At 37.9% G+C, this 19,233-nt stretch overlaps 1 protein-coding gene, 1 long non-coding RNA gene and 1 other non-coding gene across 4 annotated transcripts; 1 reads left to right on the forward strand and 2 right to left on the reverse strand.

Moving 5' to 3' along the window:
* Positions 1-7,229: 7,229 nt before the first annotated feature.
* On the forward strand, positions 7,230-9,874 carry LOC108676186. The gene is made up of 4 exons (XM_018164238.2): positions 7,230-7,599; positions 7,771-7,928; positions 8,190-8,357; positions 8,475-9,874. The coding sequence occupies exons 1-4, from the start codon at positions 7,586-7,588 to the stop codon at positions 8,705-8,707; spliced, it is 573 nt and encodes a 190-aa protein (XP_018019727.1). The 5' UTR covers positions 7,230-7,585; the 3' UTR covers positions 8,708-9,874.
* On the reverse strand, positions 8,826-15,871 carry LOC108676187. 2 transcript variants are annotated; one of them, XR_001931165.2, is made up of 12 exons: positions 15,804-15,871; positions 13,600-13,639; positions 13,324-13,387; positions 12,837-12,880; positions 12,492-12,626; positions 11,906-12,016; positions 10,623-10,698; positions 10,346-10,390; positions 9,795-9,856; positions 9,518-9,584; positions 9,318-9,362; positions 8,826-8,879 (listed from the first exon to the last, which is right to left on the reverse strand). It is a non-coding gene; the product is annotated as an uncharacterized LOC108676187 (long non-coding RNA). The 2 variants fall into 2 exon arrangements; XR_007157075.1 differs by having other exon boundaries at positions 8,826-9,362.
* LOC125178921 lies at positions 9,124-9,259 on the reverse strand. Its single transcript, XR_007157077.1, has one exon. It is a non-coding gene; the product is annotated as a small nucleolar RNA SNORA53 (small nucleolar RNA).
* Positions 15,872-19,233: the final 3,362 nt, after the last annotated feature.

A 19,233-nucleotide genomic window follows, 5' to 3' on the forward strand; every position in this document is an offset into this window, starting at 1 on the left:
ATCACGTTATTTATGCTTACGCTACGCTCAACGTTGCAAGACTCGCAGCTCATTCCTTTCTATAACGAAGTAGAACAATGAATCAGAGTTATCAGACTAGGAAAAAAATTAGGTATAATATGTTTCATATGCATGGAAGTTTCAGACCAAAATTCCTTCGCGTCTTCGAGTATAAAGTCATATTAATTTTGTTTTCAAAATAGAGGCATAACGAGAGAAACTCCTGTTCATATTACAGTAGTTTGCCTTCGAACAAAAACTTTTTAAAAACAGTTTCTCGTTGACTATTATAAAGTACCTAATGTCAGGGATCGGTCATGACAACTGACAAGCTATGTTTTACATTGCACAGTTCGAGTAACTGCACAGCTGCAGAAACAATATTAAGAAAAATTGGCTCATTTCATGGTCTTCAATCGAACTTGTATCCAGCAACTTCTGCCAAACTATACCAATATCAACAATTTGTAGATCGTGAATATTTGTTTCTAAACTTGTAATTAACCTAATGGTTGCTTCATATAGCCAGGTTCATATTTTTGCGTGTTGCACCCTTCAATGGAGATCCAGAAATGCGAAAATCCGTAGATTTATACTGTGATAATAACGTCCCGTTTGTTTTCATCAATGAGTTTGACATTCGAACTGGTCATTGAAAGTTGCACGGTATTATTTATACTGAACACTTATTTAAAAACCCCGATTGAGCTGCTTGAGCCCAGAACAGCATGAAAAGATGACAACCTTACACAATGCAAGACAATTCTGATCCAGGCACTTAAAATACTTGATCTCAAGTTGCAACAACATTTTTAATTCAATTTCCAAGAAATTGAAATTTTTGATGAAACGTCGAATAAGTATCATCTGTATTTTATTCATCGGAGCCGATGACGCCGAAAGTAATATGATGCAGATTTTCATCAAAGAAAATGACTATTACAAAAATGAGTGATTATAGTTGTCGAAATATCCCACTCATCGCTGTCAGTGTGTACTTTTGCCTACGTAACCTGATTTATAAAATATACATGTGATCACGGATTGAGCCTGCAATATGAAATAATAAAGAAGAATAATATTTTAGAATAATTAAGTCCCAATCATCCTGATAAGTAACACATGATAATAAGTCTATATTGTCTACAACACTATAGTGGCCCTGGAAAAGCAAACGTATACTCTACTGGATCTTCATAATAGCGGTTTCAGCGTTTATTAGGCCGTAGGCCTGTCGCAGATTCTTAACATAGCAGAACATCCACAGCTTGTTGCGGGCTCGAACTCGCAACTCACTGTTTCAATTTTTGCTTTGCGTAACCGCCGGCCTCCTTGCCGATTCTGACCAGAAACTGGCGCACAGAGCTGGGATCGAACCCGTACCTCTCTGCTCCTATCTTGGTACTGAACTGTAATCACTGGGCCACCCTTCATGCGGCGTAACTTCTTACTACGCATTGATTACTTCCCGGAAATACGCCTGAAATTTGATATTTGAATAGTAATACCAGCTTCATTTTTAACCAAATAAGAGTTTTCTGAATGCAGAGATTATTATGAATGTTATAGCAGCAAGGAATGACACAAGAGTTCGAGCCATGCATAGATGCCTATCCGACGAGTATCGCTTGCTTTACTGAAAGGCTGTGAAATTGTGAAAAGGTAATTCGATCTGCGTAATATTTTTTATGTTTTGTGGCAAAATATGAACAATAAAATCCAATGAATAAAAATCACAACTTTAATTACACAGACACTTTTGGCTCAACCAACCACATGTAACTTTTACAATCAACTAATAACCATTTTTTGCTGTTTTATTTTGTAATTGATATTTGCTTTAGCCAGCTTATTAATAAAATTATTTAAGGTGGAAAGAGCGAGTTCTGGATCAAAAAACAACAATATCTTTCGAAATTGACAATCCATGCAATTTTAGAATCCCGTTAGAATCCCGTTAATAGGAATAAAATTTGTAGAATCAAATTAAATAATTTTTTTACATTAAATTTGTGCACAGCAATTAAAAAATACAATTTCATTTTTTGAGCAAATCCTTTTGTTCTAGTTAGCATCACTTCATTTCTCAACAAGAATAGATTTTCTGGTAATATACCGACAGCCCCTATATATTAACGTAATCAGGCTTTTAGCACACGCACACACAAACAAACTTTAACCAATCTGAAAATTATTAACATCATTATGTTATAGACATCAAAATTCATCTAATCAGAGACAATGCCGGGACTTAATCTTAACAACTCCTACACAATAGGCAGCTTGATGCAATTCAAGCGGGTTAGATTATCTTGAGTTATGTAGCGCTGTTATGACAAATCCTGTGACCATCGGAAATCGCCCGTGATCTGCTGTCATACGGCGCTGGCTGTGCTGGTGGTACTGGTCTGGTAATTAATTAATTAATTTAGAGTGTAGTGGCGGCAGTGGAGCATTCAAAGTTATTCACTTAATTTTTTCGTATCATTACGTCTCTGTACATGAGATGTGAACGATGACATTTCAAGGTTATAATCCATCGGCAAGCTAAAGTGCCAGACCATGCTAATTAAGTGGTCGTCGTGACCTGTAGTGGCAATTAAGCGAGGAAGTTTGAATTCGTTCAGAAAGGGCTCATCCATATTCACGCTGAGTAATTGAACGCTGTCACATGTTAAATTTCAGACATTGTACTCGAAAAAGTGAGATGCATAAAATAGATGTGCCTAAATGTCGTTCTTTCCAACTGAAGGCGCTTATTTCATGTTCTTAGCAGAGAAGTTACAAAAAAATTGAGATATTCAGAACAAAGGCACCGTGGTCTGGCTTTCGAACAAATTTTCGTAAAAGTTGGTGGTTGATGCCGAACTTGGTTCATCACCAAAACTTCTCGTCACTCGCGCCTCTCGAACATGCCATTCCAAAAATTTCAAATATTATTGGGCCATTGCGTGATGTTTTACCGCATTTCGTTAAGTGCTCTGGTACAATCAATAGTGGTATAAAAGATCTCACCTTCACATACCTATGCTCACTTAACCGTGTCAACTCTTAGGTGTTCAAAGAAGGTGGCTAATCGCAAATACTGTTTCATACCTGGCAGTAGAAGGTAAGCTGAGCACTTTACATTTTCGGTTACTTGAAGAAGTTATTTGTTAGAGTTTACCTTCACGCTAGTTTAATATATACTTGAGATGACTATTCAAAATATAATACATATAAAATTGTTAATCATTTGAAATAAGGTCAAGCGCCAGTATATTTCTGATCAATACTGTGATTCCTAATTTATAATAGATATTTAATGACATTCCGCCATTTTTCGCTACTCAACCAAGTATTAAATCAAAATTTCTCAACACATGCATGCAACTCGTTCATAAATTGTGTTCCGTTATATATTTAGTTGACGTTCCAGTAACCCATCACTTGCTGAGCGATGCATTATCGTCATGAAAAATAATATGCTAAACTTTATATCAAAGTGAGGACGATGTCCGTACTTTCTTTACGCGTAATTTAAAAAATTATTTCAGTTCAATATTAATAATTGCAAATAAAAGGATTCAAAGTGCTGAGGACACAAATTTTCGTTCATTAAAACGCTATATATAATAAAAAAGGCAAGTAAAATGGAGCGTTACATTTCAACACATCATGTTTTTACGTGAATTAGAAGATGGCTCCGACAACAATATTCTATTGAGACAGACTAAAGAATTATATATGCACTATAAAATTTTAAAACTCGATAATAGTTTAATCAGCTTCTTAAATTTACGATTTCCCTTTCCCGTAATGAACGTCTTTCGAAGTCGATTTTCTCCTCTTGCCTCTCAACATTTTCATGCACAGATCAGTTCCAAATTTGTTCTCCAGACGAAATTACACGATTTTATTCATACCAATTATCAATTTGAACATGAATATGACTTGGTTGTTATTTTCACTACCTGTTGCTTCGATTTTCATAAATATTTCTAGTCATAGCTATCATGACATTACTGTCATCTTTATTTTTAGTGACGCGCATAAATTTAATAATTTTTATTCCAGGCTGATCATAACACTGTTGTTTCCTGTTAGAATCATAAACAGATTAAATCAGTCGACGCTTCTCAGCTTATATGGGCATTCTTATAGGGAGCTTTATGTTACTTGTTTCATATCGTATAAATATTAAAAAAATTGGAAAGCTAGACAATCACTTTTTCTTTTTTCTAGAATTTGCTTTTCACAATAAAAATAAAAATCTTAACCCTATGATTCAGATACTTTCTGCTGCATTTTGCAATACTTTTTATGTTTTCCTACGATGACCTACTTCAAGTGTCTCAAAAATCAATGGATCTTGAAAATGGCTGCTGATGCACTGTTCTTATATAGACGCATTTTGAAACCTGTCAGTGTTCTCTTGGAATCTCCATTCCTAAATCCTCATTCGACAAGTCTCGCTCCACATGTTTCAATGAATGCTTGATATCAACATACCAATGGTCTGCTAATAATTGTTGACGTGCTTAGCGCGTCCACTTCTCTAGTTGTTACTGTTTGATCGAAAAAGTATGGAGTAAAATGATGTCTCGGACAATTTTACGGCCGGACTCGCGGCCGGCTTTAAGATTTTATTCGGTGTCAATCAAACCAGTTTTGCCGACAGATCGTCCTGTCGTGGTTTTTCAGCCTCTTTTCATTCTTTTAGTGTTCTTTTTTCTATGAAATTCGTGCTTAATGTCAGAGTCTTCCAGATATTTATAGTTAAACCTTTAATGTTTTCATGAGCATCAATAAAATTATTAAAAAAATTTGATTTAGAAAAATGTCAAAAATTTCAAAATGTCAAATGTAAAAAATGTCAAGCTGAATTTTTCAATGTTCAACGCCGTATTATGATACAATTTTAATATTAGGATTTTAAACGAGTTTAATTCTGAAGCAAGCGGTAGATACCAGCCTACAATGGATTTGCGCATCCAGCAGCGCACGCAGTTTAAAGTCGCTGTTCTGACGTTTCGCTGCCTCCATGGTTTAGCACCACCTTATCTCGCTGAAGGCTTACGACGCGTGTCGGATCTGCCTTCTAGAAGGCGACTGCGTTCCTCGTCGAAGGCTGACCTCGTCGTCCCGTCTTCACGTCTGTCCACCGTCGGCGACAGAGCGTTCCCGGTCGCTGCGGCCAGAACATGGAATGGTCTGCCAGCATCGGTGACATCTGCTTCTTCGCTGCCGTTGTTTCGTCGACGCCTAAAAACAGAACTTTTCCGTAGATCCTTTGAATCTTAGGCCTAGCTGTCATCTAATCTATCATGCATATTACTGGTTTGGTATAGATGTTGTTTGTTCTAGCATAGACGTCATCAGTCTTGGCACATGTCCTCTGTTTTAGCATAGTCGTCATCTGTTTTTATCCTTTCGGGTCTTTTTAAGCCGCTTGTAACGTGCCCTCGAAGTTCGATGTGAACGAGACGCCACGACAATCTCTTTGTGGAATAATAATAATAATAATGAAAATTGCATAAATTGATATAAAACTGGATTCATCTCTAAAAATTTCTGCACTCTTTTCTGGAATAAGGCAGCTGGTGCGGGTAGCCGTTAACCTGAACAAAATTTAGCAGCCAATGCAAGCAAACACAAATACAGTGCGAACCGATAGCTTGTATTTAACTCATCCAATCAACAATTTAGGTCAGATTCATTCATTAAAAAATAAGTTATAATTGCCGCAATTTAAAAATTTCGAGCGTAACGTTAATAGAATTCGTGTTTATTATGCATGATATGATTGAAAGGATTAATAAAAGTTAAGCAGCACATTGAAAATTTTAAAAATATATTCATCGCGGTATCGAACATCGAGGAGTACATCATGCGCCTTCAATGTTAAATATTATTTAGTTTGTCAATTTTTTCCCCGTTGCTATCATTCGCATCACTCATACGACCAGTTTCAGAAATAATTTCAGAAAATGCGCTGGCTCTGCAAGGTAGTCGTACATTATTGCCATTCGATAAACGAAAAAACTGCAATGTAACACATCCATGCGAAAACATTTTTGCTCGTTTCGAGTCACCGACATGTGGAACAGCCTCCCTGATAGCATCGTTGACGCTCCGAGTATGAACGCCTTCAAGAACAGACTAGACGAAGCTATGCAGGAGCATATGTTCAGTCTTGAAATGCCTTGCACCTTACGAGCTTTACAATAAGTCCAGCAACTATCTCAATCAATTCGTCAGTTATGGAAAGATCGGGTTCGTATGGCTGGATCCCTTGTAAATCAAGTCACGAAAAGTACAAGAATCGGCAACAGGCCATGGGCCTATTTCTTCAGTGACAACATTTCTATTCTGTTCTATAAGATTCGTGAAAGGCGCTGTACAGCTTTCCATCGAAATACTGGAGAAATATACATCTGTGTATTTACACTTGCACTTGATAAGACTACAGTTCTATAAATACTATAAATAGAATCTACAGTTCTATAAATAGAATAGTATAAGTTCTAAGGGAACATCTAAATTACTCGAGTTGTGCGAAATGCAGGATGCCGTCATTTGCTTATAAACTAAGTCATAATATGTTGCACAGCCGAGTGACTCATACTTTACAATTCAATAATATTATTGCCTTGATTATGCATTTTGTTCAGCAACCTTCATCCAAGCCTTATGCTTCAGCAGGAATTTTTTTAGAACAAAGACACGGAACGTCGGCCTTATGAGTGCAGTGATTGATGTGTAAGGCTTAAAAATTCTTAACTGAACGAAAAGTTTTCATTTGACAAAACCTCAGCCTACTAAGTCGATGGGACACGCGTCAGTAAATGCATAATCTTGGCTAGAATATGTGAATGAAGCGTAATGTAAATGAAGAGAAGCATATAATGATAAAAGCTTGTGCTAGAACCTTTAGTGCAGGCTAAGTGCTTTTAGGTAATTTTGTGGAGCGAATAGCCCAGTCATGAGGTTCACCATATAATTTGTGGTTCAAGAAATATTCCTGGCAATATTCCCTCTCAAGTTGCACGAGTCTAGTTTTCTAAATCCTGAGAGTAACGTTTTAAAATAGAACCATTTACACCGAACACCTAACATTAGTTACCCCATCCTAAGTGCACTTCAGCTCATCTACGATTTTTGCGTTTTTAAACTATGAGGTATAAATTACGGGTCAGTGTTTGCCATTATATATATATAAAATCAATACCTAAATCCACTATTTTATATAAGAGGATTATAAACATCTAACTGTATAGGTATAACTAAAATCTATCATAATGAAATTACTTAACAGGCGCACGACGTCAGCGATGCAGTTCTGGTGCCTGTACATGCTCATCTTTTGGTTCCTGCGAGAAAACGATGCAGTCATCAACAGCAGACTGTGGTACACCGAAAAAGCTGACCCCGCATACGTGGCAGCAGGCGACAAGATCGAGTTCGCTACGACGTCCATGGCTCGGTGCGCCGCTGTAAGCAGCGCTGCAACGGGTGCAGATCTCGTGTGTTATGATGGCGCCACTTGCGTTATCATCACAGCTGCAAACCTCAATGGCATCAGGGGTCGCGTCTCAAACTGGAAATGCTTCCTGGCCGGTGAGATATAACACTTCAATTCTATTATCAAACCCGTGGAATATTCTTCAATCAAATACTACCGTTACATTTTCTGGTTTGCGAGCTGTAATTGACTTGAGCTCTGAACCAACTACGTTAGGTATGGAATAACATGTGCACTGAAATTAATCATCACCCATTGGCATACAGGGTCTCGATGCCGATATCCTTTCTACGAGTACCCGGAGTTTGGATGCCTAATCTTCGTTACCAACAACCTGGTAAATTTCACGACAGCGCATCTCACCTCTACTCTCCTGAAACAGTAGCCGAAGCCGTTGCCATGTCCAACTACCTGTTCTACACAAGTAAGCAATCTATTTTTTAGGTGAATCATAACCACAGTAATTCAACCTTGCCCGACATTAGCGTGTATTATATTATAAATAATTCAAGCTCGCACACTAACTCCTCACATGAATTCGTTTGTGTGATAGAAAATTTCAAGCCGTAGGATTATAAAAGCTACGGCAAGTAATTTACCGTCCCAATAGCGTTCTTGCCGCTTGCGTCAGCTCGGCTACCAATGAAAAATTGAGTAATTAGGATCATACATATTTAATCTGAAGGATACGTGAAACCTCTGGGCAATTTGTGCGGAGCTGCGGCTCCTCTGCCGGACGGGCAGCCGCGGCCATGCAACCCATACACATACGGCCTGTATTGTTGCAACGCTACCGGCATGTGTGGGAACTCTACAGCCGACTGCGCCTGTCCCACATGCGTCAACTACAACAGTAGGCCCGTGTCAATTGTTCAGCACACTTTCTATAGTAAATTTTTTTGCCATTTCTTGACATAGTCCAACTATCTTCATTTCTACGTTGCTTCAGTCTGCTTGCCCGTATCCGCAGAAATAGCCCGGAGATTCTCTGTTGGATTTGAAATGACCGACAACGTTTGGAAGTTCGACAACGGAGTTACCGTGAGCAAAGCCATGGCCTCTGTCCCGTGGAGCCCAACTGACCCGAAGAACATCACCACTACCTGCGCCGTCATGCTTCATGCACCCCTGTATAACTGCAAGTTTCACTACACAGATATTGCATGTTCCACAATAGCGGCCTACATTTGTGAATGGGATTAATGTTCCAAACCGTCACATTTCGCTCGCATTTGATTAAACCCGTTCGATATTTCCGGCTCGAGAAAATGGTTGGTTCAAGTTTAGTTCAAACTGGTTGGAATAAAACAAATTTTTTTTATTCTCGATTTAATTGCTTCGTTCCATTTGCTCTTTCGAAATTAAGGTCGTCAACCTGTAATAAATAATCATTATCAATAGTTATTGGTCTATGAACACATCACTAGCGGTGTAAGGTGATAATTCAACTCAGCACAATTCACATGTATGACATGCACAGTGCACACCGCCACATTTATATCACGCACAGCCTTCCGTATATCATTCATTTTATAATCACACACGGCCTTCTACATATCATTTAATTGTCCGGCCGAGGTACAAGGGCGTAGCAATTCCACAACCGAGTGAAATACTCGGTCGTTCGCTATACAAGCCCACAGAGCCTATGCCAGTGTGCTGCTCTAGCCCACCAATGACTCAAGCACTGCCTCATACCAGTCCGAAGACTAGCGGGTCTGTGGCGACCCCGACAGTGGATCTAAGGAGCGGGCTCCACAATTTTTATCCGATATAACAATTCTAAAAAGTCGGTTGGTCCTGAATTTCTTACTTCATGGAACGGGGATTCGAAGCGTTGATACGTGGCGCTCGTTACCTGTCAAGACCAGCTATTTTAGTAAATGGATGTACACGATTTTTCCAATGTCGAGTTTTTGTTGTCAGTCAACTAGCTCGACACGAGTTTTCAGGCGCAAATTACTTCATCATAAAATTTGTCTTAACTGAAACTTGACATTTGAGACGGCTTACCTCTTCTTCCACTTAGATGCGTTCAAATAAACTGCTCTGCTGCGAACTTGGAAGTGGGAAGCTCTACCTGCAAAAAGAAGCTACCATAAGCTGTGCATTGTAGGGGACGGCTATGAAACTTCTTACTACTTCTAAGGTTCAGAGAACAAGTAGTAATCATGAAGCTTATGTCCACAGAACGTGAAAATAAACGATCTTACTCGTCATCAAGTATCATCATTTTAGAATTAAAGTCACAGCTTGGTGCATGGCAAAACCTAACATAAGAATATATTACCTGCAAGAAGTTTTTTCATCCTCTCCACCGGATAACTCGATCGAACGCAGCATAGGCTTATCCTGTGAAATAATCTTGCGTTAATGGAGTATGAAAAATTGATTTCATTTTTCCTTACAGAAGATAATTTCAGACAAATGCCTATGCATAATCAAGGGTGAAACACTTGCAAAACGCAAGGAGCTTCGCTCAGCAGTTCGGTAGAAAATTTTCATCATAAAATTGATCCGCCTAGTGCCTAAATGTAGCATTGAATTCTGCAAATGGCCACACATAAGCCCCGCAGATACTGAGGTGCCAGGAGTAAATTCAATATGGGAGCCACGAAATACGTGCTATGCCTCAACTCTAAGCGATTAAATACTTTGGTTTCTAAAAATTTATCAATAGCTATTTGACTAACATTCAAGTGCATTGATAAATCTATTTACATCATGTTTCCAAGTGAAAATACGAGGAAAATTAACTATAAATGGAAGCATACAGAGACGAAAAGCAAGCATTAGCAAGAAGGGGGCTGGACAATCAAGCTAGACAGGACGAGTGCTCACCGTTATCGACATCGGCGTGTATCAACATCGGTAGGCATGGCATACCTGAAATAACACTTTCAATAAGAAAACAATCTTGAAAGGCAAACAGGAACAAAAACGACTTTATAATCAGAAGGACGGCAGCAAACCGAGGGCTATCAGCAGGAGTAACTCAGTCACGCAAGTCATCATTAAAATCGTGGCTATTTCATTTCATTATCAAATAGTGATAAACAAGGAAAGGACGATCCGCAATGTTTGTAACAGAATAAACACCTTGCGTCAAGTAACTCACTTGACAATAAGGATAGGCCCGGAGATCAAGTTGCAGCTACGTCGCGCTTTGTTGACCACTCAACGTCTCGTCGTACCTGCGTCAAGTAGATTTATTAATGCGGGTAAACACAAGTCACACGACGAGTATCAACGAATCAAGTATCAGTTTAGATATTCATCAACATATTCAGACATATGCTTGTTTAATACTTCATCATGACATTATTAATGAGCAAGAGCAAATGAAATCTACTTTTTTACAGGTTCCATTTGTGCCCACACTGGTCCTTAGAACCCCAGATGGATTGCAGTACAAGCATTGCGAGTGATGGGATAGAGCACGTTAAGAGAATGAGAACAATGATTTAAAAATTGGACTGGAAAAAATGAACGAGAAACGTGTGACAAGAGATATATCTGGAGGACATGAACGAGACCTAATGCGAATTGCACGAAACGTGGGCTTAACCAGTACACAACAGACTCGGATGAATGGCTGATGAACACTGGGAGAAAGTGGATGCCCAAAAATGGAAGCAATAGAAAAAGTGAAAATATTTGCTTCCAGGGTATTGAGGAAACGGAAGGAACGATAGCGTCAAACTATCAGATGAAAGATGTACAGATGTGAAGGAATCCATGACTGCGAGGGTGGGGATCCGTGCGAGCATTAGAGTTTAGCGCGAATACTCGGAAGGTTAGCAGATGGTTGCTAATTTGTAAAATAGGTGCGAGGACATTTTAAGAACACCTGCTGAAATTTAAAGCATAAATGTTCGGACTGTAGATTAGAGTGACGAGTAAACTACAGTTGAATGGATTGTGCCGCTAGTGGGCGTGTCAGAGGAAGTGACAGCCTGCCATCACAGAGGGGGAAAGGAAGTGACAGCCTGCCATCACTGAGGGGGAAAGAAGTTGGCGAGGGAGGGGGGTTGAGGTGTGAGGGGCATTCGACGTTGCACGGATGGTTATTGACGAAATTTCATTTGAGGAGTGTTTGGAGGATGAGGGAGAGAGGGAAGCTCATGTGGAGGCTGCAAGTATGTGAAGGTTAAAAGTAACAATTCTAATGATAATTAAAAATAAAAAGGTTACCATATAGGATCCAAGAGTTTTGCATATCTAATTAAAATGCCTATAGTTAGTGTAATTAAAAGTTGATGGAGGGCAGCAAAAATGTATTAACCATCTTAAAAATGTACCTTCCCTATAACTTTACTTCAGCCCAAACTCTTCTTACCCGAGACACGAACCGTCTCCCCACCTGCTCTCTAGCCTTAGCACTACTATCTGCTTTCTGACCTTGTTTTTCTCTGCCTTGACTCGAGGCAGCAAGTCACTGGAGGCCCGACTTATTCAGGGTAATCACGCCCCAAATCCGGTGTTAGTACATCCTGTCGCCGCGCACCCAAGCTGTCAAATAGGCAAAGAATGTCCAGATCAGAATATGAATGATACGAGCAAGATTCAGATATAAAGCAGGATGATCAGTGGGAATCCAACAGTGACATCAAGGATATCAGGTCTCCAAGGTATCATCATAAAATAATTACTACCGAACTTTATTTTGCTTCAGAAACAGCTCATCAAGCCTTCCGCAGGCAAGCATAGAAATATCAAGATATAGAAGTTTCATTAACTGGTACAAGAAGGGAAGCTGTATTTCACGAAACATTTGCTCGTATGCATTTTCGATACTGTGAACATTGGAGGCGCAAGTGACAATTCAATAATTTATTAAAATCGGTAACCACCCGAAATTCTTTGTGATTAAGATTTAGTGAATGCTCAAGTTGGTAATAATTCAAATTCAATTCAATATAAGCATGTTGAATTAAATAATTACTACTGCCATCTTTATACAGTAAAGGACATACACGACTATTACCTGCACGGACGCAAGCATGGTTGCTGCATGTAGATGTAATGGTTGCTTGAAGATACTTTCGCCTGGAATCTAACCGGATCCATTTCTTCAAAACCAAGTGCCGAGTGCTTAATCGAGGAAAGAATCGCATCAGACCTGCAAGATGAACATAGTATGATGGATTGGGGTCGCACGAGGCACATTTTGCAGAAGCTAATAAAAGGTTCAGTCCTGTTGAGCTTTATATGACCGTCATGGTTAATCGAGGGAAGATGATCATCATACATCTGCTAATTCAAAATAATTTAGCGTGACAAGAGTCGAGGGAAGTAGCTTAAAATAAAATTAATGTATGCAGATAATTACCTGACTAGGGGCAATAACACCGACCATCAGTTGGCGACAGGGACCTGGAAAAAAAAACAAACTCGTATAAGGCTAGGAAATCCAAGTCTTGTCCATAACTCTGTAGGCTTTGGATCAGTCTGGGAATCTATTGTTTCATCAACATTATCAGGAAACTGTGATCATCATTAAAAACATAAAAATCTATTTTTGAAGAAAATAGACCCCATAATGTGACCCAAGGACACTACCCGTAATATATATAATTGCATGGATAAAAGGCAGAAAAATCAAATTATTCCAACCCCCCCCCCCTCCTTCAACCACGGTTATCTGACAATGATCACTGGAAGAATGGTGTAAAGTTACTGTTACAATATTCATCCAGGAAGTAGGAAGTCTATCAACCAGATAATCGCAAACTTTCCATACATACTTCAAGTAACCATCACATCATTTCTACCAAAATACTACTCAACAAATTTCTCAAAATTTAATAGCTACTTACTTCCACAAGCTCATTTTTCATTTTTCTTCTGAATCCATCCATCTTGAGGTTCCTTCACAGCCACCTACAAATGTGGAACAATATTAAATTCCAACAGAAAACTATGCAGCTCCATTTATTATGCGAGAACTATCAGTGGGAATCCAACGTGACATCACTGGTCTCAGGTCTCCAAGGTTTGTCATCATTAAATACTAGCTAATGTGAATCATAACTAAATAATCATCAATAACTATTGCATAGCATTTAAAATTTACAACTTTTCATCAAATTTACCTCAGTTTTCATTTCATGGAACGCAACAAGATCAGGCCATCTGAGAAAATGAAAAAAGCAGCGTCAAAATTTTTGGTCACAACCTAAATTCTTGAACAAATTCAACAACATTCAGCTAGACCAATGTTCAGCATTGTTGGTAAGATAATATTCTTTTTCATCATGTATTCCAATAATAATATACCCAGTGAATTCAGCATTCAACAAAATTTTGGTTTAACAAGTGGTTAGAGAACCCTAATTGATACAATTTTCAGCCAATCAAATATTCTAGATGAAGGAATCACGACCAACACTAAATTTCAGACACCTGTATTAAGATCGACAACTCGAAGTGCCTGACTCACTAACCACTCTCGACACTTGAATTTGTAGCCATCTTTTCCATTGATTCTGTATCAAAGCTAATAGCTCCAGCTCACTGTTCTTAACCTGATCTATTCCTAGGCAGCTTTATCCAAGAATTTGAGCACCTAGGAAATACTGACTCAACTCAGCAAGTCTCAGACTAATGAAGCAAATCATTACAAGTGAGGGAAGGTCATTTGCAAGTGCAATTAAAAAACTTGCAGAATGAACACAATCCTAATCCACACAATATAATTCACAAATTTCTTGTGAATAAACCAGTGCTTTAGCTTCTTCCAGAATAACTCCATTAGTACTAGAAAGATAAAGGTTTACCATTTGCATACAAGTTAAAATGAAATTTCCCCATCAAATCATCTTCACACACGAGCATTAATACCCAGGAAGGCTGGAAATCTAGGATAGTGCTTCAAGCTAGTTATTTTTGGGTAGATGCATGCCCATCTCCAGACTGACTGATAGCTTGTTTCAATATGCTGCATTCTGGTTAATTTATTTCACGTTTAGAAATTGGAATTCCAGCCAGCAGGCCGAGTGACCCAGGTAAGCCAAAGATGGTAGTGTACACAGAACACCCAGTACCAGGCACTAGCAGCGCTGCAGCAGCACAGCCTAAGTCAAGATTTGGGCATAACAATGTATGTAATTTAATGAAGAGGAACTTCAGAAGAAAGGGCAATAAATAAATTGCAGCAAAAAACTTTAAACTAATCCTTCCCCTAATTAGCTTACCTACTTGAGATTGCTTATTGAATTGATAGCATGTAACCAAGATTTGCCTCTAACTTTTTACTCAATATTGAATATACTACCTAACTGATGATTCCAAAGTAGGGTTTTCTCTACAGCTGAAGTCTGAAGATGGTAACTCATCCATAGATCAGAAGTATTTGAGCTGATTCTCACCGGTTCAGATACAGGATTAAGGTAGGAAACAGAGCAACATTTCAGTTTTAATGCTTATCAAAAGGCAGAAGCTGAATCCAGGTAGAAAAATCACCATCACTCTTGAAATTCCATAGGTTAGCTTGGTCAGATTTGACAAATGTACAACATTGTGCCTCAAAATGTTAAAATCAACTACAATAAGATAAGAGGATAAAGCTATCATCTGTGGAAGTGGTTACTTTTCATGGCATGTCAACAGAAATATCTAAGGGACTGACAGCCTGACAGGAGACAAAAATTTATTTCCTAGTGCAACCTAGAACTATAAATAATACGGTCATAAGTCATAACCGTGGAGATAGGCTAGCATACTTAGAGATGGCTCTGAAAATAGATACAGAGTTGAGATGGCTCTGAAAAGATAACTTCAGGCCAATTACCTATACAACAGTAATTGAGTAATTTGCGTTACATTGAACAATATTTACGAAAATCTAAGCAATATAAGAAGCTTGAAATATAGATCAAAGAAAATTAAAGAACTAGTGAAGAGTATCCCTGCGACTCTGCAGAGATACCTAACTGCCCACGCGATTCAATGTGAGGAGAAAATGTAAGACGTCCACGGTACAACGAATCTTCCTCAGTAAAATGTCGATAACTTTACACTCTTAAAGTCTTAAGTCTCTAACTAGTCGCTCGTCAGAAGTTCTAGAAATTGAGAAAGAATTAGCCTACTTGTCCTGGACGGTCTTATAGCAATTATGATAATTCAAATAAATAAAGACGTTAATGCTAACTCGATAAGGAGCGACTCTCCGGTACCTCACATCGCATCCCGTTCTACTACAGCCTACTCAAACTTTATTCTATACAAATATGGTATTTAAGAATCCAAAACCAATATGAACTCAAACTACAAATTTCCTTTGTCGCTATATGCTCACCAGAAACCTTGCGCTCCAGTCGACGCCGGTCCACAGAATGTTGGAACGATGATCAAACCGTCAAACGAGCAGCGAATGCTGAGAGAAAAAAAAAACGCCGATGTTGCCAAATTTTTCTTCGGAATTCTACTGAACTGATTTTTTTAGAAATAATTTATTGATATAATAGAATAACGCCGTTTGAACTATGATCGCTGTTAAACTAATAAAGCCCTGAATTATATCAAAATAAAATGAAGAATAATATATATTATTTCAATACGCATTAGGTTAACGGTTTATAAACAATCTTACCATAATCTTGAAAGAATCAATTCCACACGTTAGCCTTTGCAACTGTCTAATTATGAGATATTATTAACTGAAATAACGAAGACATTGAATTAAAAAGGTTGCATTTTATGTTAATAATATTGATGTAGCCATTCTTATAAAATAAACTAATTGTGACAAGTCTAATACTTTTCCGGTTCCAACTTAAATAATGTTGGCGAGTGATGCCTGAACATGTAGGCGAGTGATGCATTGAAAATGTCAAGGTTATATTTACGTTAATTCTGAGCAAGCAAGCTGAGATTCTATTATGTCGATACGTCACAATCTGATATTTCTTCTAGTCTACCTTAATCCGATGGAAATTTTGTGTAACCTCGTTGATAAAAGATCCCAGAGATTAAAAAACCGCTCCAAGTGAACACATGAACGTCAGTCGGCGAGCGCTATTGGTAAAAACTTAATGGATCTGGTAATTATTTCATGATATTTTATTTTCAGAGGACAGCGGAATAAAAAAAAAGGAACTTGAGGTAGTTAGTCAATTCATCTGCACTAGCTTCATGTCCCAATGCAAAAATAGATGAAACCAACCTAACACTATACAAAACATCAGTTATTAAATCTGTATCATTTGATAACAAAACACAATTTCCATTAAATATACTGAAAAGATAGCAGTCTGCCACAAATTTTATCTGCAAATTACTCAATGTAACGCTTCATCTTAGCAGAAGCTCTAATTCAAAAATCTCTTCACACTAACTTTAAATTTGCAATGTGCTTCCCATTAGATGCGATTTAGGTTGATCTTTCGTACTAACCAATCTGTTGGGTGTATTTCAATTAGTTAAATAAACGATTCCAGATAAAATGACGCGCACGAACAAACTATTCACTGAGCAAGGAAATTAGAAAATTATCTCCTCTGGTAACACCGGCAGCAACATGATTATGTAATGAGGGTTAACGATACGAGTACTTCCTATATCAACGCTTTCAATCGTTGCTTCGGCTTTCATGGCTTTATTTGACCATTCATGTTTAAGATACAACGAATGAATATTATTACTATAGGTATGTGGTGTGGGCGATTCACTCAATCGTTCCAGCGAACGAAGTTGAGATCAGTCCAGCCATATCGCAGCTACAAGTAAGAGATATTTAACAGACCATCAAGAAGAATGGAATAAAAAATGAACAAAGAAAAAGAGGCTTTGTACGCCATGTTCTGTGGAACAGAAAAAATTCTCGAATCAATATTGTAAAAGACAAAAACTCATTCAGTTCAGAGTGTCAATGAGGGAATTTAGGCAGGAGAGGGGAAATTAATACAAAGTAGGATAGTGGAAATGTTTCATATATACAGACTGATCGTACACATTGGTCGTGGAACAACCATTGCATCAGGGTCTGAATAAGCATAAAATATGGAAGAATTACATGGCACGATAACTTCAAATCAATCGCATTTAAGTGAACAACTGAGTTGGGAGTCGAACTTCAATATATAAGAGCAATGAAGCCTAACAAGTTTATATGACACGCAAGTGCAAATGAGAAGTCAAGTTCTAGAAAATGAAAAAATGATGAAAACCACAGTTATCGTGTTTAACAACGAGCTAAAATACAAGCGTTTGAGGAAACATTATGCTTAAAAATAGTTTTTTGATATATCAGTCAGTTCATAAAAGCAACCGAAATTCCTCAGCGGATAGTAAGGATAAATACAGCGCACATCAATAAAAATGAAGGACAGGATACAGAGACGAGCGAACTAAACAAATGGAGAAAAAAATAGTACTGAAGAAGAACACAAAACGCTTCAGGATTATATCAGAGAGCAACGAAACGTTCAAAGGAAAACTCGTAGCACTTAGCAAATATTCTTCAAGTTGACATGTCAGGAAAGTCTCGGTCAATTGCTCGATTTGTCACGTAAGCCACTACCTAGTCACATGAACCAATATTTTGCTCTAGAATTAGCGATCTAATAGTAATTAGTGCACAGCCGATGTCATTACCCTAACCTTACTTACTAGCGTGACTGTGGAAAATTGATAATCACGCGTCACATCAACAAGGCACTGCCCACGCACAACAAAGCATTACCCAAAATCACGTTACGTTAGGACAACGATGCGTTACGTTACTCAATATCATGGAGCATAAACTTCAATAAGAAATGAAAAATTTTTTAACATACTTTTTGCTTATATATCGATTGTAATGCTCCTACGTAACTATTAAGTACGATACTTCCGTTTCCTGGGAAAGCTGAAAAGGAACAAAGTTCAAAATAATGCAACATCTTTGCAATCCAAAATTGCTCACATTAAAATCACGAAGTGCCACCTGAAATCCAAGTGTCGTTGACAAATAAAAACCAATACACAAATGACGCCATAATACATGACTAAAACTCCAACTTTTGGCTGCACGAAATTATTCAGATATTAATGCCAAGTTCACATTCCTAATACGGCCACAATGATTGATATTATAATAAATTCACAGATAATGACTGCAACTTGTTGGTACAAATTTCCAAACATGGTCAAGAAAAATAAACCTCTTACTGCCACCAAACCAAATCAGGCGTTGTCAAATCACCGCTAAGAATTTATAAAGAAAATAGAGACAGCCAAATTTTCAACGCATTACTCGACAGTGCGCTTTATTTTTAAAACTGTCATGACATAAACTTGTCATTTGTCAACCTAATCTGTGTGAATTAAATCAGGTGAAATCAGAGAATAATTCGAATTAAACAGTAGACTATCCATCTATAAAAAAAATTTGTTCATGGAAGTTCGAAGCTCCATGTACAAGTATATACATCAAAGCCTGAGACCAGCGAGCCTGGAAGACCGAGTCATGAGAAAATAAAATGTGAAGAGTTCGTCGAGAATGTTACACGAAAGAATGTTCTTTATAAATTAAAAGCCACGGTCAATGTAAATAAATTTTACATTTTACATTTTTTATTCATTTCATTTAATTGCTAAAGACAAGAAATCGTCCACTCGATCAAGTGCAAATCATTGAAAAAAAAAAACAATAGCAAGCAAGATCTTCATTGCGAGTTGTTGAGCACTTGAAAGAATAAAAGATTCAAAAACTAAAAACGAACAATCTGCGGTCAAAAAATAACATG

This window comes from Hyalella azteca, unplaced genomic scaffold (genome assembly GCF_000764305.2).
Source record: "Hyalella azteca isolate HAZT.00-mixed unplaced genomic scaffold, Hazt_2.0.2 contig13701, whole genome shotgun sequence".
Lineage (NCBI taxonomy): Eukaryota > Metazoa > Arthropoda > Malacostraca > Amphipoda > Hyalellidae > Hyalella > Hyalella azteca.

Bases quoted from the DNA above. Each gene is read 5' to 3' on its own strand.
- LOC108676186 (XM_018164238.2), top strand. The intron at 7,929-8,189 runs GTAAGCAATCTA...TTTAATCTGAAG, and splicing joins CAACTACCTGTTCTACACAA to GATACGTGAAACCTCTGGGC. The intron at 8,358-8,474 runs GTAGGCCCGTGT...CCGTATCCGCAG, and splicing joins CACATGCGTCAACTACAACA to AAATAGCCCGGAGATTCTCT.